The sequence below is a fragment of the Lithobates pipiens genome, unplaced genomic scaffold (genome assembly GCF_037356315.1).
Source record: "Lithobates pipiens isolate NorthernLeopardFrog02 unplaced genomic scaffold, aLitPip1_a1.2 Scaffold_88, whole genome shotgun sequence".
Lineage (NCBI taxonomy): Eukaryota > Metazoa > Chordata > Amphibia > Anura > Ranidae > Lithobates > Lithobates pipiens.
Window position 1 is genome coordinate 256,766 of NW_027507912.1, and position 24,305 is coordinate 281,070.

At 47.7% G+C, this 24,305-nt stretch overlaps 1 protein-coding gene across 1 annotated transcript; it reads left to right on the forward strand.

Moving 5' to 3' along the window:
* The first annotated feature begins 11,835 nt into the window (after nt 1-11,835).
* Nucleotides 11,836-21,250, forward strand: LOC143973648 (galectin-1-like). The gene is made up of 4 exons (XM_077474506.1): nt 11,836-12,034; nt 14,443-14,522; nt 20,359-20,518; nt 20,922-21,250. The coding sequence occupies exons 1-4, from the start codon at nt 12,023-12,025 to the stop codon at nt 21,063-21,065; spliced, it is 396 nt and encodes a 131-aa protein (XP_077330632.1). The 5' UTR covers nt 11,836-12,022; the 3' UTR covers nt 21,066-21,250.
* Nucleotides 21,251-24,305: the final 3,055 nt, after the last annotated feature.

Consider the following 24,305-nt stretch of genomic DNA (forward strand, 5'->3'; position numbering starts at 1 on the left):
CGAACCCAACAGCTAAGGTAAGAGTCAACCGTACCCTGTCGAATGCCTTCCACATCGGTAATGGAACGAGACAGGGGTGCCCCTTATCCCCCATTCTTTTCATTCTCACGCTTGAGCCTCTTCTTAGACAACTAACACTCAATACTAACATCCAGGGCATCCAAGCACCCACCAGGGAATATAAATACGCTGCTTTCGCAGATGACATCTTACTTTTCCTTACGAACCCAATCATCTCTCTCCCGAACCTTTTACAAACGTTTCAAGAGTTCCAAGACCTGTCCAATCTCAAAATAAACTTTTCAAAATCCTTTGCCCTTAACATATCCCTCCCACAACACATTGTAGAACAATGCAAGAGTAATTTCCCCTTCATTTGGAAAAAGGAATCGATCACTTATCTAGGGATTCAACTTCCCACACAACTCACAGACTTATATGCCAAAAATCACCTCCCTCTTCTGTCCAAACTGGAATCTGACCTTAAATCATGGAATAAGTCCACAATTTCTTGGTTTGGTAGGGCCGCTGTTCTAAAAATGAATGCGTTACCTAGATTATTATATGTCTTGCAAACTATCCCTATAAAGATTCCCCCCTCATACTTCCGCACATACAACAGTATCTGCTCTAAATTCCTCTGGGGTGGTCGTTCACCTAGAACAAAATTTCTCACGCTTACTCGTCCAAAACATCTCGGAGGCATAGGCCTTCCTAATCTCTCTAACTATAATATAGCAGTACATCTCACAAGAATTCTTGATTGGAACCTGCACTCGGCTCGAAAAGACTGGATAAATCTAGAGGCTTCTTTTACTGACTTACATCTGAACACCCTCCCTTGGATACCCCTGAAACACGTCCCAAGAGATATACTGGTACACCCATTGATTGGCCCGACCTTGCAATACTTTCACCAAATATGTCGAAAAACATCCATATCCTCGACTCCGGGCCCAATGACTCCATTGAAACTGAACCCTGACTTTCCCCCGGGCATGCACGAACGGTACTTGACTAAACACTGGCCGGAAAAATACCCCAGAGCACACCAATTGTACCGTCGAGGCAAACTCCTTTCAGCTCATCAATTATCCTTAACAGTTGAGCGTCCACCCATTCCTCCATGGGACTATCTCCTTATGACACAATACCTTAAATCCACTGACAAAGATGCACAATATTCCAGACCACTGACCTCTTTTGAAAGGCTTTGTATGCAAACATCGCCCCAAACCCATCTTATCTCTCTAACCCACAATATCTTATATGACAACTTAAAAGCTAACGACGGCGAAGCCTGCAAGCAGTGGGAAAAAGACTTAGCGACCCCGATCTCAGAAGAGAATTGGGAGAAGATTTTCCTAAACATCCACAAAGGCACGAGAAATGTGTATGCACAGGAAAATGGATACAAAATCCAGTCCAGATGGTATCGCACTCCGGTTATCATTAATAAATTTAACCCAGAGGTTTCTACTGCTTGCTGGCGTTGCCATCAGTCCAAAGGCACCCTACTTCATATATGGTGGGAGTGTCCAGCCCTTCAGACGTTTTGGAAAGCGGTTCATCAAACTATCTCCAATATCACCGATCTTGATATCCCATTCACACCAGCACAATTTCTTCTCCACCTTTCGCCGCTTTCTCATAAACGGTATCATAAGTCTCTAACAATGCATTTAATCAACGCGGCAAAGCAATGTATACCCCCGCACTGGAAATCCTTGTCCACACTGTCAATCAGAGAATGGTTCGCCAGGATTCAGAGAATTGCAGACATGGAAAAACTTATTCACACTGCCCACGATACACCTGCCAAATTTAGCAAACAATGGGCGGATTGGTTATCCTTTCAAGCAACGACAACATTTAACACCCTAGGTAATACCGCCACCTAGATCTACTAGACCACCCAGGATAGAATAGACAACCCAACGAATAATGAGTTATACGACCTCATCAGTCACATTTACAAGATATTGATATCCTTCTTTGTGCACCCACCCCTTTTTCACAGAACACCAAATGTTTGGATCAGATTTGTAATCCCTTACGAATACAGAACATAAGAATCTATTGGATAGGCACACCTGCAAGGGAGTCAGAGACGAACAATCCCCACTCTCCCCCCTAGTACCCCTCTCCCCTTTATATTTTTTTTTTTTGCCCATTTGTTCTATTCTATTTTTTTTTTTTTTTTTTTTTCTTTCTCCTCCCCCCCCCCTCCTCTTCTTGCCCCCCCTTCCCCCCCCCCCCTTCCCAACTGATCTGTCTTCTTACTATTTCCCCCCCCCTATACACCTTGCCAACTTATTTATGCTCCGTTTCACATGCCGAGCCTGTCACACGAGCCTTCAACGTAGCCATCTCCGCTGTCTACAAAACACTTTATCTCCCTAACATGCAATATAGAACGAATACTCGAGGCCTCATACAGAGCTTCCCCACCATATGTGAGAAAATCTGTTTCTCGAGTCCATACCGCTCATTACTAGGAGGTGAGCTTATTTCTATGTGTACGCATTGTTTCATTAATTGTACTCATATGAGATTGAACAATCATTTTGGTTTATGTACTCGTGTCACTTTTCTTTTGCCTCTGTTGGCTTTTGTAATTACTGTTTGTTTGAATAAATAAAATACTTTTTGGAAAAAAAAAAATACTGAATCTCCGCCCCCTGAACAGATTTATAAAATGCAAGCGGTTCCGGATGGAGTCAATCTTCTCGGTAACCAAGTTCCTGTTTCAGGGCTGTCACATGGCCACAGTGGATCTCAGGGATGCATATTTGCATATCCCGATTTATCTGGAATCTCAGAGGTTTCTCAGGTTGGCGGTGAGGTTGAACACTGGTGTGTTACACCTCCAGTTTCGAGCTCTCCCCTTCGGGCTCTCAGCCTCACCAAGAATCTTTACAAAGGTTCTGGCAGAGGCACTGGCCCCATTAAGGCTCAAGGCTATAACAGTGATCCCATATCTGGACGATCTACTGTTCATAGCCCAGTCGGCCCAACAACTGCAGAGGGACATACAGGAGGCCTTGGTTTTCCTGCGCTCACTGGGGTGGCTGATAAACCAGGAAAAATCCCAGCTGACCCCCTCACAGGAGGTCCTGTATTTAGGATACAGGATTTCTTCGGTGGAAATGAGGGTATTTCTTTCCCGGAGGAGAAGATCTGCAAGCTAGAGCAGGCGGTAGCCCAGCTTCAATCTGGTCGGGAAGCCCAGATCAGGGAGGTTATGAGAGTCCTGGGGTTGATGACATCATGCTTTCCAGCGGTGGCCTGGGCAAGGCATCATCAGCGTCCTTTACAGAGACTCCTGCTCCGTTATTGGGATGGCAGGCAGGAGAGCCTGGATCAGGTTATGCCCCTATCCTCGGCAGTCAGGCGGTCTCTTTGGTGGTGGCGGGCCCAGGTCAACCTAGACAGGGGTCTTCCCTGGTCCCCACAAGCTACGGTGGTGGTCACGACCGATGCCAGTGCGCTGGGTTGGGGTGCCCACCTAGAGGGAACCTTAGCCCAGGGTTCCTGGTCGGACCTAGAGACAGGTCGTTCCTCAAACCAGAAGGAACTTCTGGCAGTTTGGAAGGCTATAGAAACCTTCCAGTCCCAGTTACATGGCAGGGATCTGCAGGTTCGCTCAGACAATGTGGCAGCAGTAGCCTACCTGAACAAGCAAGGGGGAACCAGAAGCCCTGCACTCCAGGTAATTGCGGACAGAATCTTCTGCTGGGCAGAGAAGAACTTGTCCTCAATATCAGCCATTCACCTAAAGGGAACTCAGAATTTACTGGCCAACTTTCTCAGTCGCCAGAAGATAGGTCAGGACGAGTGATCCCTCAACAAGGAAGTGTTCGAGGAGATTGTGTCATGCTGGGGAAGGCCAGAAATAGACCTGTTTGCAACAGAAGGCAACAGGAAGGTGACGCAATTTTTTTCGGTTCACCCACAGGATCGGGCCAGGGGGATAGACGCCCTTGCCAATCCATGGCTGTTCGGCCTGTGTTATGCCTTTCCTCCCGTAAGGATGGTGGCGGAGGTCCTGCAGAAGTTCCGTTCGGAGACTACGGACCTCATTTTAGTAGCTCCTTTTTGGCCAAGGAGACCCTGGTTTGCCAGCATAAAGAAATTGGCCGTCCATCCTCCGCTGTTTCTGCCAGTCAGGGAGGACTTGCTTTCCCAGGGGCCGATCCTGTGCCCTCAGATAGAGAGGCTCAAGCTTGTGGCCTGGTATCTGAGGAACAAATCTTAAGGTCACAGGGTTTCTCAGAAAGAGTGATTAAGACCTTGTTAGAATGTCGTAAACCAGTTACTAGGGCAATTTACGCCAAGGTAGGAAAGAGGTTTAATTCCTGGTTGCGAGAACAGGGAATTGCAAGCCCCGGGGTCCCGGCAGTCCTGGACTTTCTACAAGCAGGGGTAGAGCTGGGCCTATCTATCAGCACTCTAAAGGTACAGGTGGCGGCCTTAAGCGTTTTCCTTCAGTCCTCCCTTCAGCAGAATCCATTTGTCAGGAACTTCTTCAAGGCTCTATCTAGATCCAGGCCTGTGAGAATGAAGTCCTGTCCTACTTGGGATTTGGCCTTGGTTCTTAGGGCTTTGACCCAAGATCCATTTGAACCTTTAGAGGGAGCATCACTTAAGTGGATGGTACTAAAGACTGTGTTTTTGATAGCGATCACATCAGCTAGAAGGGTCAGTGATCTGCAGGCGCTCTCGGTCAGAGAGCCATTTCTGTTAATCTTAGAAGACAGGGTAGTACTTAAGACTGACCCTAGTTTTCTTCCTAAAGTGGTGTCCACTTTTCATAGGACACAGGATATTATTTTGCCAACTTTTTTCTCAACCTCAGACGAGGACGAGGCGAGATCTTTAAGTTTGTTAGACGTCAGGAGAAGTCTATTAATTTTTTTAGAAGCCACTAGGGTCTTCAGGAAGTCAGACTCACTTTTTGTTAATTTTTCGGGCGCCCGCAAGGGCTGCAAGGCGTCCAAAGCGTCTATCGCCAGGTGGATACGAATGGCGATAGTTAAAGCCTATGAGTTAGAGGGGAAGCAGGCACCCTTAGTTAAGGCACACTCTACAAGGGCGGTTTCTGCATCATGGGCAGAGAGGGCTGGAGCCTCTCCGGAGGAGATCTGCAAAGCAGCAACGTGGTCCAGCTACTCAACGTTCGCAAGACATTACTGTCTGGATTTATGGTCTGATAAAGAGCAGACTTTTGGACGTAAGGTCCTCCAGGCAGTGATCCCGCCCTGACAAGGTGAGCTCCTTGCTTATCATCTCAAAGGCTGTCCTGGAAGACGATATGAGAAAACCGGAGTTAGACTTACCGGTAACTCTTTTTCTAGGAGTCTTCCAGGACAGCCTGGCTTCCCACCCAAAGTTGTTTAAATTGGACTAAGTGGTGAGGATGTGTATTAACGTGATTGTTAGTGTGTTATGTCTTTCAGAGCCTCCCGGCGGTTCTTGGAGTAAAACTGAGGAGGGCCTGGAGGACCACACCTTTTATTTAATTGGCTTGACGTGTTTCCTGTCCCGGAGGGAGGAGCCCTATATCTCAAAGGCTGTCCTGGAAGACTCCTAGAAAAAGAGTTACCGGTAAGTCTAACTCCGGTTTTCTCCTTTCTCCCATACAGACGGTTGTCTTGTATAACTTAAGCCTCAAACCCGGTCACTCCGTGGAGGTGGGGGGCTTCATTCCGGAGGGATGTGAAAGGTAGGTGAAGCTTTTATCCTTGGCTACTTATTGTATAATATATATGTCTGATCTCTGTATAATACTAGAATTTGCCAAATGTACAACTTACAGAAGTAGAAGTGTGCTCTGTGTACAGTCCATCCTACTAACCCCTCACTGGGAATTTGGTCCCTTAAATAATACCAGACATCAAATTGATTTGATTGGAGCAAATTTAGCTTCAACATTTGTGACAAAATGTCATCCTGGATAAAACTTGTCCAACTTGTCAGCCATCATCTGAAATATGACAACTAACAATCCTGTGACTCCCATCTACACTCTCTGTCTACCAGTCCTCCATCCCTCCACTGGTCTGATTTGGCAGACCTCTTCCCTGCCATGGTACATACACCCCATGGGGGTTGGCTGAATTTCCGCGACTTCTGGTCCTTCAGAGGATGGTGACACCTTATGGAAGTGATGTGAACAAAAAAATAAAACTTTATATTTATAATTTAGGATTTGGCTTTTAATTTCTGTAGCCCTTTTTCTCCCTGGGGATCTCAAAGCACTTTATCTACTGTTGGGGCAGATATCTCTTGAGAAAGGGCACAAAGTAGTAGTGACACTCTGCTCTCCTTTCTCCCTCTCACTATTGGGATGGATGGGAGAAGAGAGCCGAGACTAGTCTTCAATGACTTCACTGTTTTTGACCATCCAGGATGAATTGTTCCATAGTGGCTACAACTCTAAATGTCAGTGAGGGAATATTAGCTGATATCATGTAAATTCATAATGTGGGGGATGGGGAAGTATCCATGGGAGGACCACTGGTGAATGACTTGAGTACGATATCCAACAAGGTCAGCTGAGCAGAATAATTGCTGTTTCCGTCGTTCTAGGTTTTCCATAAACTTGGGAAAAGATGAAAAGAATATAGTGCTGCACTTTAACCCTCGCTTTGATGAGCGCAAGATAATCCTGAACTCTATGGTGGACGATGTCTATGGAGAGGAGCTGAAGGAAAGCGTCTTCCCCTTCCAGGAGGGGTCAGACATCACAGTAGGTCTATGTTGGATGGGGCAAAGTGGTATCCTTGTGCATATTGGGCACATATCTCTGAATGATGGGTTAGGTGAAGGGTATAAAGGATGATAATCAGGAAGAACACAGTGCTACAAAGAGCTCGGAGGGTGCTGCTCACCCCTATCAAATCGTAAAATGGAACAAGTTCTCCAAAGGAAATAAAGTTGTAAGTTATAATACTTAGTGGTGGAGTTCCCCCATAGGGTAATGTTTCAGTTTCCTTCACATATCTGGGATGTTACCCGGTCCGTATGTTCCGCCAAGATGCCAAGAAGAGGGAGTGGAGTCGGAAAACCAGAGGCGTGGCTCGCGGGAAGTCACACGGATACCGTACCCCCCATAAATATAGGAAGTAGGTGCTTGTATAGGCGGCCGGCCAGTGTGGTAAGCTACATCTGTGATAGAAATCTCAACATGAATAGAATCAAAATTCCTTTGGAAGCACACCATTGGGTAAATCATATTAACAAAAATTAGATAATCCCAATACAAAGAACACTTGATAGATTCATGAGTGTAATTTTGTTTTTATTAACAGACCATCTCTGAAGAAGACCCTAAGTGGTTGAAACGCGTTAGAACTATATTTCTACTGTTATTACTTCATACAGTGTATTTATAGCTAAGTCTGTTCAGTGTATGTCCATTGATAATATTGTATTCTGTATATAAGAGCTTGTTTTTAAGTGTTCAGGTGGAGCTCATGTTTTTATCCAATATTAAACATTTTTTCATATTAATTTGACATGCATCTATCTTTGTTTTTTGCTGCCTAAAAACCCCACTGGTGGGGGAACTTGTTCCATTTTTCAAGGGTATAAAGGATTTGCTATGATGGTCACCCCTTCAGCTCATTCCATGAAGGATGAGGACCTCCCGCATAGAAGATCCAATTGATTCCATCCATCACGCTACCATTGTGTGCTATTATATACCACCTAGCAAATGGTTGCTGCTGGTCTGATCGGGGGGGGGGGCAATAGAGGAAATAATGTGACATTGAAGTGTACATGGGGGATAAGAAAAAGTGTGTGTTGACTCTGAATAATTGTATTCTCATTTACCCTCAAGTCAGTCATTTGTAGATCACTTATTGACTTTTTTTTTTTTTCTTTCTTGCAGGTTTACTTCCAGTTTGAGCAAGACATGATCACCATACATCTACCTACCGGAAATCCTCTCTCATTTCCAGTCCGCTTTCCCATAGAAGTGATCTCCTACTTGTCTTTGGTGGACCTCCAGCTCAAATCCATCACATTCAAATGAAGAATCCCACAGAGGAACCGCCTGTCCCCCACATGTCCCTATCCAGGATCTGTGATATTTCCATAGTGGCCAAAGATTCTTATCTTGTAACTCTGTTCCTGCTGCTCATGTAGCCATACATTGTGCTTCACCCAGTACTAGAAATGGATTTCATACACCTTTCAAATAAAATCAAACAAGCTCCATTGTGTGTGTTTTTTTTCATTTTTGGGGGGGTGGCGGGGGTAGAAACATTTGTGCAGCTGTCTTTCAAATGCAGTGTGACATAAAATATTGCAACAACCACTTATTTGTTTTGGGGGTTCTATGTAATTTTCGATCTCTTGTCAAGATCCCAACGGTGAAAAAAAAATGTGATAACTCTTGCTGTTTTTAATTGTGCAGCTCTAACAAGATCTATGGCATCTCTTCAGCTTTGAAGCCTGGCTAATAGAACTGGTCAGGATTCCACCCCCTTGGTTTTCAAAGCCCCCAGCTGTCGGCACAAAACATGTCCCAGTTTGAGGACCTGCAATCTTTACAGCTAAAGTGCCAACAGTTGCTCAGCAATGTCTTGCTAACTCAGTGAAGTTGGTCTTTTGACTGCAAAATTAGGCCCTCTCTCATTTGTTCCCAGCGTTTGGGAGTTCCCGTCTTATAACCACAATCTGTCCTCTTGCCCTGGCCAGAGCAGGGTTTTGCATTTTGGCTGTGCCAAAAACCTACCTTAATTAGGGAGGTTGGGACTAGAGGATCTCCTCCAGTATAACCTATAAAGTGGAAGTCTTCCCACCCCCGCAGAGGGCAGCTCAGATTTAGGAGCCATCTACCTGGCGCTGCCAACCTTCTCACTTTGGGCTTGGGAGGCATGACTGAGGGACCTGCCGAAGCGGTTCTCTATATTCTTCCCCCCCCCCCTACCAAATTAACCAGATAAACTCCTTTCATCTGGAGTTGAAAGGCCATAGCAGCCTTTTATTACAAAACAATTAAATACCCAGCACCCCGTTCAAAGACCCAATAGACCCCTGTCTGCTACTATGACAAGAAAATAACAGCCTCAAATTGAATGGCTGTCTAAAACCTAAATCCTGAAAAACCTGCTACATATACCCCCAGCACCTGAAGAAAATAGGAAGCACCCTCAGACCAACACAAACAAGGGAGGGTGGGGGAAACATCTCTGACGAACTCAGAAAAAAAAATCCTCCTCCCTCAAAATACCCCTCAGCTCTGCAACCCACCAATCTGGTAAGCGGAATACTACCTTCAAAATCGCACCACTAAATACCCCACCTCCTCTGCATGCCCCAGTCACGCTGCCCCCTCCTAGTTTCACTCACCTCCAGGCCACATACTGACAATTCATCATAGTTGCATAGGTCAGTGATGGTGAACTTTGGCACCCCAGATGTTTTGGAACTACATTTCCCAAGATGCTCAACTACACTGCAGAGTGCAAGAGCATCATGGGAAATGTAGTTCCAAAACATCTGGGGTGCCAAGGTTCGTCATCATTTGGGAGGGTCTGTTATACACATGACTAGGGCACCACCAATGTCCACAACACCATGGTAATCACTACCTATCCCCAAATTAAACACTTGTACCCAAATAATGAGGCCACGTTGGAGAAAATGTGAATGCCATTTATTAACAAATAACCAAAAAATTAACATTCCTTAAAACAAACAATAATATTCATAATCAAATAACAATAAGATAAAGGTTGCTGGCCTTAGGAGTCACAATGAACCAACATCAAGTTTGGATCTAGTGGACTAAAATTCCCAGCCGCACCACACCGGCTCAGTGACCACTCACCCCTCTGCAGATACCTCCGAGTTACAACTTCCCAACTAACACACCATTATCTGAGATACAACACAGGACTCCATACATTAGATGGTCCCTACTAAAAACTATTCAAGGAAATCTGAATGTCTCTAAAGACCTCAATCACCATAACCTTATGACTAACGAGATTAAATGCAGGCTGGGTGTTCTGTTCTAATCTACTCCCTTTTTTTTTTTTTTATTATATCGAGTACAGAACCAAGGATCATTTTGTGTTACTAAATTGTATGGAATTTGATAGACCCCACCACAGCAACAATAGATCCCCCAACACATGACAGACCTCCCCCCAGCAACAATAGACCCCCACAAAAAAAAATTGATTCCCAGTGACAATAGATCCCCACAGCAGTCAGCTTCAATATTCATTCAACATTCAGTGCTGGAGGTTCCGGAGCTGCTGAAAAAAAAGCCCTGGTTACCTTCATCAAAACAAAAAAAATATCTCTGCCCTCCTCTACAGCTCCCCTTTTAGAGAAAGCCATCCTCTAGAGATGCCCCAGAGCTACTAAGACGTAGGGATGAGCTCAGGCGTGTTCGCATGTCCATGTGCAGAGCCCGCCAGGAAGTCGGCGCAGCGCTGTGCTATTCACAGGCAGTGAGACATTGCCCGATCTCTGCAGCCGCTGTTGGGGCGCCTTGAGGATTGGAGTTGAGAAACATTGCTATGGAAGGTGTCCTCATCCCCCTCAGCTGCAGGTCCTGTGATGAGGTGATGCACACTAATGGTGAGGACTTAGTATACATGGAGAAGTGCTTAGAGTTGCCACCTCATCCCTTTAAACCTGAACACATATGAATTACACGGGTTGTGAGGCTGATTTCATGTAGATAAGGCACAGAGAATAATTTGTCCCACACCTCTCATAGCCAGGTGCATAGAAATTCCATGCCATCCATAGCCAGGTGCACAGATGTCAAACACCTCTCATAGCCAGTTGTACAGGCATCATACAACACTCATAGCTATATGCAAAGATGTCCCAAGCCACCCATAGCCAGGTGCACAAATATCCCAAGCCACCCATAGCCAGGTGCACAAATATCCCTAGCCAGGTGCACATACATTGCAAGCCACCCATAGCCTGGTGCACAGACATTGCAAGCCACCCATAGCCTGGTGCACATACATTGCAAGCCACCCATAGCCAGGTGCACAGACATTGCAAGCCACCCATAGCCAGGTGCACAGACATTGCAAGCCACCCATAGCCAGGTGCACAGACATTGCAAGCCACCCGTACCCAAGTGTACAATTGCCCCACCCTGCCCATTCCCAGGTGCAGAGATGTCCCACACCACTCATAGCCAGACATTGAAAGACACCCATACCCTGGTGCACAGACATTGCAAGCCACCCATAGCCAGGTGCACAGACATTGCAAGCCACCCATAGCCAGGTGCACATACATTGCAAGCCACCCATAGCCTGGTGCACATACATTGCAATCCACCCATAGCCTGGTGCACAGACATTGCAAGCCACCCATAGCCTGGTGCACAGACATTGCAAGCCACCCATAGCCAGGTGCACAGACATTGCAAGCCACCCGTACCCAAGTGTACAATTGCCCCACCATGCCCATTCCCAGGTGCAGAGATGTCCCACACCACTCATAGCCATGTACACAGACATCACATACTGCCCATAGCCTGCGAGGTGGGGGGCAGGAAATGGAAATTGTTACTTTGGGGTCGGTTTATTAAAACTGGAGAGAAGAGAATCCGGTGCAGTTCTGCATAGAAACCAATCAGTTTCAGGATTTTTTTTTTTTGGCAAAGCTTAATTGATGAAGCTGAAGTGAGAAGCTGATTGGCTCCCATGCACAGCTGCACCAGGTTTTGCACTCTCCAGTCTTAGTAAATCTCCCCCCTTTGTGTTGTAGAAATGACTTTGAGGACGGTCATCTTTTGCCCCCTTGTTGTTTGTGGTGAGTGGTGACACCCCAGCAGAGTGACGATGGGCGCCCCATGCTCAGTCACACCCCATCCACATTTCATTCATTCTCTGTAATGAATTCTCAGTCCAGGGAGCGCTGGGCGGGGTGACTCCTCCCTCCTGACTGGCTCCGCCCCCAGCAGACCTCCTATATATGAAGAGGTAGAAGTGCAGCTGATCACAAGTTTGTCTGATAAGAAAGCAGCATGGCAGATAATGTGAGTACCGATGGAAGCTGCAAAAGCTGAGAAAATGGGTTGTGTGGGCTGAAGGCAGTGGTGGGTATAGTGCTGTATGGTGTGGGGAGGGTTGGGTTGCTGAGTATGGATGGTGGTGGGTATAGGGTTGATGGGTGAGGACATGGGGTGATGTAGGGCTGTTGGTAGGGTTGCCACATTGTCCCTTTAATCCAGTACACACATGAATTACACTCACTTGGTACCTTTATCTGCATTAAATCAGCCTCCGAACCCGTGTAATTCATGTGTCCTGGGTTAAAGGGATGATGTGGCAACCCTAGTTGTTGGGTGTGGGTATGGTGCAGTTGGTGTTTGGGCTGTCATGCAAATAGTGCTGTTGGGGATGGTAAGTGGAAGGAATAGGGTTTGAGAATGAAGGGTGGTAGGTATAGATTGGTATAGGGTTGCTGGGTCTGGGCAATGGTATGGTGCTGCTTCATGTGGTTAGTATGGTGTTGCTGGGTGTATAAATGATGACCTGCCTCTTAATATAAAGGGTGTAGTAAACATCCTCCCCTTTCCCCCCCCCCCTCTAGTATACAGGGTGTAATCCCACCCCCCTCTAGTATACAGGGTGTAATCCCACCCCCCCTCTAGTATACAGGGTGTAATCTCCCCCCCCCTCTAGTATACAGGGTGTAATCTCCCCCCCCCTCTAGTATACAGGGTGTAATCTCCCCCCCCCTCTAGTATACAGGGTGTAATCCCCCCCCCCCCTCTAGTATACAGGGTGTAATCCCCCCCCCCCCTCTAGTATACAGGGTGTAATCCCCCCCCCCCTCTAGTATACAGGGTGTAATCCCCCCCCCCCCCCTCTAGTATACAGGGTGTAATCCCCCTCTAGTATACAGGGTGTAATCCCCCCCCCTCTAGTATACAGGGTGTAATCCCCCCCCCCTCTAGTATACAGGGTGTAATCCCCCCCCCCTCTAGTATACAGGGTGTAATCCCCCCCCCCCTCTAGTATACAGGGTGTAATCCCCCCCCCCTCTAGTATACAGGGTGTAATCCCCCCCCCCTCTAGTATACAGGGTGTAATCCCCCCCCCCTCTAGTATACAGGGTGTAATCCCCCCCCCCTCTAGTATACAGGGTGTAATCCCCCCCCCCTCTAGTATACAGGGTGTAATCCCCCCCCCCTCTAGTATACAGGGTGTAATCCCCCCCCCCTCTAGTATACAGGGTGTAATCCCCCCCCCCTCTAGTATACAGGGTGTGATCCCCCCCCCCCTAGTATATAGGGTGTGATCCCCCCCCCCCCTAGTATATAGGGTGTGATCCCCCCCCCCCCCCTAGTATATAGGGTGTAATCCCCCCCCCCTAGTATATAGGGTGTAATCCCCCCCCCCTAGTATATAGGGTGTAATCCCCCCCCCCCTAGTATATAGGGTGTAATCCCCCCCCCCCCCTAGTATATAGGGTGTAATCCCCCCCCCCCCCCCTAGTATATAGGGTGTAATCCCCCCCCCCCCCCCCTAGTATATAGGGTGTAATAATCCCCCCCCCCCCTAGTATACAGGGTGTAATAATCCCCCCCCCCTAGTATATAGGGTGTAATAATCCCCCCCCTCCCTCAATCCAGTATACATGATGTAGTAATCCTCCCTCCCTCCCTCCCTCCCTCCCTCAATCCAGTATAAAGGGTGTAATAATCCTCCCTCCCTCAATCCAGTATACAGGGTGTAATAATCATCCCCCTGTACAGGGCCATCTTCAAGGCATCATGGGCAGAGTAATTCTCTGGGGCCCCTACAAGCCTGTCCCAATTTTTATTTTATTTTGTGCACTCAAGAATAAAAGTATAAAGCCTCACTGTGCCCAACACTGCAGCCTCGCCATGGCGGAGGAAGAGAGATGGTGGACCAGATCATGACTGGAGGAAGAGGAGATCCAGAGATGAGTGTGAATAGCAGGCTGTTACAGCTTATATGAAATTGCCTCCGTTCTGCTCGCCGTCACACACAGCCCCGCCCCCCTCCTGACCCCACGCCTGTGATAGACAGAATGCAGGTCCAATGCTGGGATGTTCTGCATATCACAGGCATGGGGTCAGGAGGGGGCGTGGCTGTGTGACTCAGAGCAGAGGCAATTTCATGTAAGCTGTAAGAGCCTGCTATTCGCACTCTCATCTCCGGATCTCCTCTTCCTCCCTCTGATCTCTTCCACCGGGGTGATCACCGGGAGACCAGTTCGCAATCAAGCATTTGAGGGCTGCAGTATACAATTCCACCCTGCAGTGCCGATATCGTCACTCTAGATATGACTGGCCCTGATTGGGGAGGGGGCCCCTCCATGTGTATCTGGGGCCCCTGGGCTGATCTCGGTAGGACAGCCCTGCCCCTCTAGTATACGGGTTTTGTAGTAAATTTTCTCCTTTCTCCCATACAGACGGTTGTCTTGTATAACTTCAGCCTCAAACCCGGTCACTCCGTGGAGGTGGGGGGCTTCATTCCAGAGGGATGTAAAAGGTAGGTGAAGATTTTATCCTCGGCTGCTTATTGTATAATATTTACGTCTGATCTCTGTTATACTAGAATTTGCCAAATGTACAACTTACAGAAGTAGAAGTGTGCTCTGTGTACAATCCATCCTACTGACCCCTCACTGGGGATTTGGTCCCTCAAATAATACCAGACATCAAATTGATTTGATTGGAGCTAATTTAGCTTCAACATTTGTTGTCAAAATGTCATCCTGGATAAAACTTGTCTGACTTGTCAGCCATCATCTGGAATATAACTGACAATCCTGTGACTCCCATCTACGCTCTGTCTACCAGTCCTCCATCCCTTCACTGGTCTGACTGGCAGACCTCTTCCCTGCCATGGTACATACACCTCATGGGGGTTGGCTGAATTTCCAGGACTAATGGCCCTTCAGAGGATGGTGGCACCTTATGGATAGGGATGAGCTTCGTGTTGAACATACATTTGACTCGAACATCGGCTGTTCGGCAAATACCGAACGTTATGGGCCATTCGCTCCAAATTCGTGTGGTGCTCACGGCCCACAGTGCACTGCACCATCGCAGTGCATTGCTGGCTCATGATTGGCCAAGCATGCACTGTGACCCCGCATGCTTGGCCAATCACAGCGCTGGCAGCGAGGAGAGCCATGATTGGCCACAGGCATCCTGCCTGTGGCCAATCATAGCTCAGGCTGTGTAGTACACGCCCCACACTATATAAGGCTGCCAGCGTGGTGGCCTTGTGTAGTGTGTTGGCGTCTGTAGGAGTTAGTGGGTGTTCTGTGTACCTTCAGCACAGTATACACCATTCGTTATTGGACGATTTTGCGTTCTTGCTCTTCTGTAGTGGTTGTCTGCATGCCCTGACCACAGTATACACCGTTATATCACCTACATAGCTCTTCTCTAATTGAGCCGTGTGTGTGTCACAATATACACTACCCAATTGCTGGTTTTCCCTTCAGGCCACTACCATGTCTGGAAGGCCAGCAAGGAGAGGCAGACAGGCATGAGCCGATAAAAGAGGGCAAACGGGCTCTGTCTAGAGACAACAGTGCTGGTCGTGGACGCGGTGCATCGTCGTCAGCACGTGGCTATGGGACATGCTTGTCCTTTTCTGCAGCTGGACATGTTGAGCCGCAACCTGCCAACGACTTGGTAGAGTGGATGACCAAGCCCTCTTCATCCTCCTCATCCTCTCTCACCCAGGCTCAGGGTATTGGCAAAGCAGCTGCCAACGCATCGTCTTCCCTCCTCTCAATGTCATCATCAGTGACTCCTTCCCTAGACCCACCACATCCTCCTGAGGAGTCTCCTGAACTCTTTGAGCACAGTGTTGGGTACATGCTCCAGGAGGATGCCCAGTGTTTTGTAGGCTCTGATGATGATACCCAGCTAGAGGAAGGCAGTAGCTTGAGCGCAGAGAGGTGATGCTCAAGAAGGACAGCAATCTGGCAGTCATGTTCCACAAGCTACAGCATACTGCCAGGTTTACTCCAGCGCTGAAGAGGGAGGGGATGATGAGGGCACTGACTCCACGTGGGTGCCTGGTAGGAGAGGAGGAGGAGACGGCACATGTCCAACTAGGCAGGATGCCCTCCGGGGGCCAGCTTAGGGGCAGCACACCAACTAAATCACACCTCAGAGCTCCGCCTGTGCAGGGCGCTGCCTCTGCAAGTTATTCTAAAAGTTCTTTGGTGTGGGCCTTATTTGAGACGAGTGCATCCGATCGCACCACTGCTATTTGCAACATATGTCTCAAATGTATCTCCCATGGCCAAAACATCAGCCGCTTGGGCACCACATGCTTGACCAGACATATGTTGACCTGCCATGCAGCTCGTTGGCAAGCATACCTCAAAGACTCACACCAAAGAACAAAGCGGACCTCTCCTTGCTCCTCATCAGCTGGGATCTCCAACCCCACTAGACCTTCAGTCCTCTCTGAAACCTGCTCTGAGAGGAATGAAGGTGTAGAATTAGGTGTGTCACAGCCAAGTGCTTCAGGGCACTCTGCTATCAGTACACCCACGTCCAATTATAGCAGGCAAATGTCCCTGCCCCAGCTGCTGGACCGTCGAAAGAAGTTCACTCCCAGCCATCCACATGCCCAGCGGTTGAATGCTAGCTTGGCTAATTGCTAGCACTTTAACTGCTGCCTTTTCAGTTGGTAGACTCGGCCCCCTTCCGTGAGTTTGTACAATGTGTGGTTCCTCAGTGGCAGGTCCCCAAACGCCACTTTTTCTCACGGAAGGCGATTCCGGCTCTCTACCACTGACCGCCCTGTCCAGCGAGGCAAGGACATAGCCTTCCACATGCCGGTAAAGTGCATATTACTGCTGACTTGTGGTCCAGCAGGCATGGACAGGGACGTTACCTGTGTTTCACGGCCCATTGGGTCACTCTTCTGGCAGCTGGGAAGGATGCAGGACAAGGTGCAGTAGTGTTGGAGGTGGTTCCACCACCACACCTCCAAAATGTTACTATTGGTTGTGACACACCTCTCCTCCACCACCTCTTCTTCTTCCTCCATGGCCTCTTCCAGTGCTCTGTCCTCAGAACCAGCGGTGCTCTGTAGGCGTTCCAGGGGCTACGCAAGTACGCAGGCAAAACTATGCCATGCCGTGCTTGCGCTGGTTTGTTTGGGGGACAGGAGCCACACTGGGGCAGATATTTTGTCAGCTCTGCAGGGGCAGGCCGAGAGGTGGTTGACACCACGCCAGCTTAAGCCAGGAATGGTGGTTTGCGACAATGGCACCAACGTCCTCTCTGCCCTCTGATAGGGACAACTGACCCATGTGCCACGTGTGGCTCACGTCCTTAACCTGGTGGTGTAGCGGTTCTTGGGTAGGTACCCCGGCTTACAGGATGTCCTGAAGCAGGCCAGGAAAGTCTGTGCATTTCTGCCAATCACTTAATGCCTGTGCTCGGCTGGCTGAGCTCCAAAAGGAGTTGAACCTGCTCAAGCACCGCCTTATATGTGACATGCCCACCAGGTGGAACTCAACGTTGGCCATGCTGCAGCGGCTGCACACGCAGCAGAGGGCCATCAATGAGTACCTGTGCGACTACGGCACCAGGACAGGGTCAGGGGAGCTCTGTTTTTTTTCTCACCACACCAGTGGGGCATGATCAGGGATGCATGCACTGTCCTGTCTCAATTTGAGGAGACTACAAGGATGGTGAGCGGTGACGGTGCATGCATCAGTGACACTGTACCTCTTGTCCACCTGTTGGCGCATTTGTTGCGTGGAATAATGGACAGGGCACTTGAGGCAGAACAGGGGCAGGAAGAAGATTTCCTTGCCTCTCAAGGCCCCCTTTATCCAGACGGTGTTCCTGCTGTGCCACCCATCACACAGGAAGAGGATGATGATTGTGTCAGCATGGAGGTGGAGGCTGGCACTCAGCATCAGCAGCAGCCGTCTTGTAGGGATGGTTTACGGACTTGAACGTGGCTGGGAGGAGATAGCTGTGGATCATGTTGTCCTTAGTGACCCAGGCGACTCAGGACCAAATGCCTCAGCTAACCTAAGCTGCAAAGCCTGCAGAAGGAGCCTCGTATTTTTCGGATCAAGGAGAGGGACAATTACTGGCTGGCCACTCCTTGATCCACGGTACAAGGGTAAGGTTGCCAACCTTATCTCGCCGTCACAGAGGATGAGGCATCTCCAGGAGGCCTTGCAGAAAGGTCTGTGCAACGTGTTCCCAGAGACTGGGAGGTTACAAACTCCTGGTCCTGGACAACATGTTGCTGAGGCATCGGTCAGAAGGAGCGGTGAAGGTGGCCGTCTGACTGATGCGTTCAGACAATTTTTTTTTTTTTTTTTTTTTTTTTTTTGGTCCGCAGCCCCAAGGTATGCATCTGTATGCAACCATCGCCAGCATCTGATTTACATGGTGCAGGAATACCTAGGGGCAAGGTCAGACTTGGACACCTTTCCCACCGAAAATCCTCTGGCTTACTGGGTCTTGAAGATGGATCACTGGCCAGAGCTTGCACAGTATGCAATTTAGCTACTGGCCTGTCCTGCATCCAGCGTTCTTTCGGAACGCACCTTCAGTGCTGCTAGTGTCTTTGTTACCGATCACAGGGTGCGCCTGTCTACCGAATCAGTTGATCGACTGACCTTCATAAAGAAGAATCGGTCTCGGATCACCCACAGCTACCAAGCACCTGAAGCTGATGTAACTGAATAATTTTTTTTTTTTTTAAATATCACATCCCTTCAAGACTGCCGATGCTGAGTGACTGTCCTTTTTATGTTGATTGTCTATTCTCTTCCTCCTCCACTGATATGTTGGAAGAACATTTTTGGTTCTGGGTGATGCCACCAGCCCAAGTTTAATTCCAATTTTTGATGCTTTTCAGCAGGGCTCATTCCTGCACCACAACTAGAGTATATGGGAGAGGTTGCAGTGTTGTGGCACCAGTGCCTAAGGCCCAATTTTTCAGCCCCTGTTTAACAGGGGCATGTAATTACAATTCTTGATATAATCGTTCACAGCAGGGCGCTCCAGCGCCCAGCAAGAGTCACTTTGAGGGTTTACAATGTTGTGGCAAAACCAACACCATATAGGGCAGGCCCCTACTTTCAAACATCCAACTTGCAAACGGAAGGAGACAACAGCAAGTGAGATGAAAAAAGACGGACGGCAAAACAAATTATACAGGGGTGATAACCCTTCCCTATGTTTTCCAAAGAGCTTAAAAATAGACTGGAGCTACACTTTAAAAATGTACCAGTTGAAAATTACAAACAGATTCTACTTAACACAACAAACCTACACAGTCCCTGTCTTGTTTGCACCGCCTGTATACTGCTGTTCTGAGTATATAGGGCCTGGGGGCCACACGTATTTCCTTTTTTTTTTTTTTTTTTTTTTTTAAATATGGGTACGGGATTCCCCTTAATATCTGTACAAGACTCAAAGGGGCTGGTAATGGGCGGGGGGGCTACCCATGCCATTTTTCTCAATGATTTTCATCCATATTGCCGGAACTAGATATAACATTAAAACCGCAAGCAGTTTTAAATGACGTTATTTCTGTTAAATGTCATTTTGTGCAGGGACTGTTCTAAACACGTGGCACTTCACAGGCATACTATAGACACCCCCGGCACGATATTTACTTATTTTTATTTTTTTTCACTTTAATCGTCATTAAAATCAGTGCTCCCGCAGAAAACGGCCATTTTTAAAAACATTTTAAGCATTAACCCATGTCCCCTGGGGCAGGAGCTAGGTCCCCAAACCCTTTTTAGGACAGTATCTTGCATAATGGCCATTAAAATTAGCACTTTTAATTTCGACCGTTCGAGTCCCATAGACTTCAATGGGGTTCTAAAGTTTGTACGAATTTTCGGTCCGTTCGAAAGTTCTGGTGCGAACAGAGAGGGGTGTTCAGCTCATCCCTACTTATGGAAGTGATGTGAACAAAACAAAAATTAAATAAACTTTTTATATTTATAATTTAGGATTTGGCTTTTAATTTCTGTAGCCATTTTTCTCCCTGGGGACTGTTTGGGCAGATATCTCTTGAGAAAGGGCACAAAGTAGTAGTGGCTCTCCTTTCTCCCTCTCACTATTGGGATGGATGGGAGAAGAGAGCTGAGACTAGTCTTCAATGACTTCACTGTTTTTGACCATCCAGGATGAATTGTTCCATAGTGGCTACAACTCTAAATGTCAGTGAGGGAATATTAGCTGATATAATGTAAATTCATAATGTGGGGGATGGTGAAGTACCCATGGGAGGACCACTGGTGAATGACTTGAGTACGATATCCAACAAGGTCAGCTGAGCAGAATAATTGCCGTTTCCGTCTTTCTAGGTTTTCCATAAACTTGGGAAAAGATGAAAAGAATATAGTGCTGCACTTTAACCCTCGCTTTGATGAGCGCAAGATAATCCTGAACTCTATGGTGGACGATGTCTATGGAGAGGAGCTGAAGGAAAGCGTCTTCCCCTTCCAGGAGGGGTCAGACATCACGGTAGGTCTATGTTGGATAGGGCAAAGTGGTATCCTTGTGAATATTGGGCACATATCTCTGAATGATGGGTTAGGTGAAGGGTATAAAGGATTTGCTATGATGGTCACCCCTTCAACTCATTCCATGAAGGATGAGGACCTCCCGCATAGAAGATCCAATTGATTCCATCCATCATGCTACCATTGTGTGCTATTATATACCACCTAACATGGTTGCTGCTGGTCTGATTGGGGGGGGGGGGGGGGGCAATAGAGGAAATAATGTGTGACATTGAAGTGTACATGGGGGGAATAAGAAGAATGTGTGTGTGTTGACTCTGAATAATTGTATTCTCATTTACCCTCAAGTCAGTCATTTGTAGATCACTTATTGACTTTTTTTTTTTTTTTTTTCTTTCTTGCAGGTTTACTTCCAGTTTGAGCAAGACATGATCACCATACATCTACCTACCGGAAATCCTCTCTCATTTCCAGTCCGCTTTCCCATAGAGGTGATCTCCTACTTGTCTTTAGTGGACCTCCAGCTCAAATCCATCACATTCAAATGAAGAATCCCACAGATTAACCACCTGTCCCCCACATGTCCCTATCCAGGATCTGTGAAATGTCCATAGTGGCCAAATATTCTTATCTTGTAACTCTGTTCCTGCTGCTCATGTAGCCATACATTGTGCTTTACCCAGTACTAGAAATGGATTTCATACACCTTTCAAATAAAATCAAACAAGCTCCATTGTCTTTTTTTTTTTTTTTTTTTCTTCATTTTTGGGGGGGTGGCGGTGGTAGAAACATTTGTGCAGCTGTCTTTCAAATGCAGTGACATAAAATTTGTTTTGGGGGTTCTATGTAATTTTCGATCTCTTGTCAAGATCCCAACGGTGAAAAAAAAGTGATAACTCTTGCTGTTTTTAATTGTGCAGCTCTAACAAGATCTATGGCATCTCTTCAGCTTTGAAGCCTGGCTAATAGAACTGGTCAGGATTCCACCCCCTTGGTTTTCAAAGCCCCCAGCTGTTGGCACAAAACATGTCCCAGTTTGAGGACCTGCCATCTTTACAGCTAAAGTGCCAACAGTTGCTCAGCAATGTCTTGCTAACCCAGTAAAGTCGGTCTTTTGACTGCAAAAATTAGGCCCTCTCTCATTTGTTCCCAGCGTTTGGGAGTTCACGTTTTATAACCACAATCTGTCCTCTTGCCCTGGCCAGAGCAGGGTTTTGCATCTTGGCTGTGCCAAAAACCTACCTTAATTAGGGAGGTTGGGACTAGAGGATCTCCTCCAGTATAACCTATAAAGGGGAAGTCTTCCCACCCCCACAGAGGGCAGCTCAGATTTAGGAGCCATCTCCCTGGCGCTGCCAACCTTCTCACTTTGGGCTTGGGAAGCATGACTGAGGGACCTGCCGAAGCTGTTCTCTATATGCTTCCCCCCCCCCCCTACCAAATTAACCAGATAAACTCCTTTCATCTGGAGTTGAAAGGCCATAGCAGCCTTTTATTACAAAACAATTAAATACCCAGCACCCCGTTCAAAGACCCAATAGACCCCTGTCTGCTACTATGACAAGAAACTAACAGCCTCAAATTGAATGGCCGTCTAAAACCTAAATCCTGAAAAACCTGCTACATATACCCCCAGCACCTGAAGAAAATAGGAAGCACCCTCAGACCAACACAAACAAGGGAGGGTGGGGGAAACATCTCTGACGAACTCAGAAAAAAAATCCCCCCCCCCCCCACCTCCTCCCTCAAAATACCCCTCAGCTCTGCAACCCACCAATCTGGTAAGCGGAATACTACTTTCAAAATCGCATCACTAAATACCCCACCTCCTCTGCATGCCCCAGTCACGCTGCCCCCTCCTAGTTTCACTCACCTTCAGGCACCCCAGATGTTTTGGAACTACATTTCCCATGATGCTTAACTACACTGCAGAGTGCAAGAGCATCATGGGAAATGTAGTTCCAAAACATCTGGGGTGCCAAGGTTCGTCATCATTTGGGAGGGTCTGTTATACACATGACTAGGGCACCACCAATGTCCACAACACCATGGTAATCACTAACCTATCCCCAATTAAACACTTGTACCCAAATAATGAGGCCACGTTTGGAGAAAATGTGAATGCATTGGCTAACACACCGTTATCTGAGATACAACACAGAACTCCATACATTAGATGGTCCCTACTAAAAACTATTCAAGGAAATCTGAATGTCTCTGAAGACCTCAATCATCATAACCTTATGACTAACGAGATTAAATGCAGGCTGGGTGTTCTGTTCTAATCTACTCCTTTTTTTTTTTTTTTTTTATATCGAGTACAGAACCAAGGATCATTTTGTGCTACTAAATGGTATGGAATTTGATAGACCCCACCACAGCAACAATAGATCCCCCAACACATGACAGACCTCCCCCAGCAACAATAGACCCCCCACAAAAAAAAATTGATTCCCAGTGACAATAGATCCCCACAGTAGTCTTCAATAGAATACATTCAGTGCTGGAGGTTCCGGAGATGCGTCCCCCCCCCACATTCCCACTGAAAAAAAGGGCCTGGTTACCTTCATCAAAACAAAAAAATCTCTGCCCTCCTCTACAGCTCCCCTTTTAGAAAAAGCCACCCTCTAGAGATGGGGCATGGGAGCGAGATGCCCCAGAGCTACTAAGACGTAGGGATGAGCTCAGGCGTGTTCGCATGTCCATGTGCAGAGCCCGCCAGGAAGTCGGCGCAGCGCTGCGCTAATCACAGGCAGTGAGACATTGCCCGATCTCTGCAGCCGCACATCGGGGCAGCGTCTCACTGCCTGTGATTAGCGCAGCACTGTGCCGACTTCCTGGCGGGCTCTGCACATGGACCATGCGAACACGCCGGAGCTCATCCCTATTAAGACGTCACCTCCTGACCTGCATTATTCATCTAAAGGGCCCTTTCCAGGCTGAAGCCCCAGACCAGGTGGTGCAGACCATGGGAGGTCTGGGCAGAGTCCTCTTATGTGAGAAGTGGTGGAAACCAGGGAATGTGTGTGCCATCTGGGAGCATGCCCTACTGGACAGAGGGATATTGGGAAGTGACTGACATACTATAGAACAGAGTTTCTCAACCCCACTCCTCAAGGTGCCCCAACAGGTCATGTTTTCAGGATTTCCCTCAGACGGAACAGCTGTGGTAATTACTAAGGCAGTGAAACTGATTAAATCACCTGTGCAAAATAATGGAGAGCCTGAAAACATGACCTGTTGAGGCGCCCTGAGGATTGGAGTTGAGAAACATACATTGCAAGCCACCCATAGCCTGGTGCACAGACATTGCAAGCCACCCATAGCCTGGTGCACAGACATTGCAAGCCACCCATAGCCTGGTGCACAGACATTGCAAGCCACCCATAGCCTGGTGCACAGACATTGCAAGCAACCCATAGCCTGGTGCACAGACATTGCAAGCCACCCATAGCCTGGTGCACATACATTGCAAGCCACCCATAGCCTGGTGCACAGACATTGCAAGCCACCCATAACCAGGTGCACATACATTGCAAGCCACCCATAGCCTGGTGCACAGACATTGCAAGCCACCCATAGCCAGGTGCACAGACATTGCAAGCCACCCATAGCCAGATGCACAGACATTGCAAGCCACCCGTACCCAAGAGTACAATTGCCCCACCCTGCCCATTCCCAGGTGCAGAGATGTCCCACACCACTCATAGCCATGTACACAGACATCACATACTGCCCATAGCCTGCGAGGTGGGGGGCAGGGAATGTAAATTGTTACTTTGGGGTTG

Excerpts from the sequence above, each read along its gene's own strand:
- LOC143973648 (XM_077474506.1), top strand. Across the intron at positions 14,523-20,358 it reads ATTCCAGAGGGATGTAAAAG|GTTTTCCATAAACTTGGGAA; the intron begins GTAGGTGAAGAT and ends CCGTCTTTCTAG. Across the intron at positions 20,519-20,921 it reads AGGAGGGGTCAGACATCACG|GTTTACTTCCAGTTTGAGCA; the intron begins GTAGGTCTATGT and ends TCTTTCTTGCAG.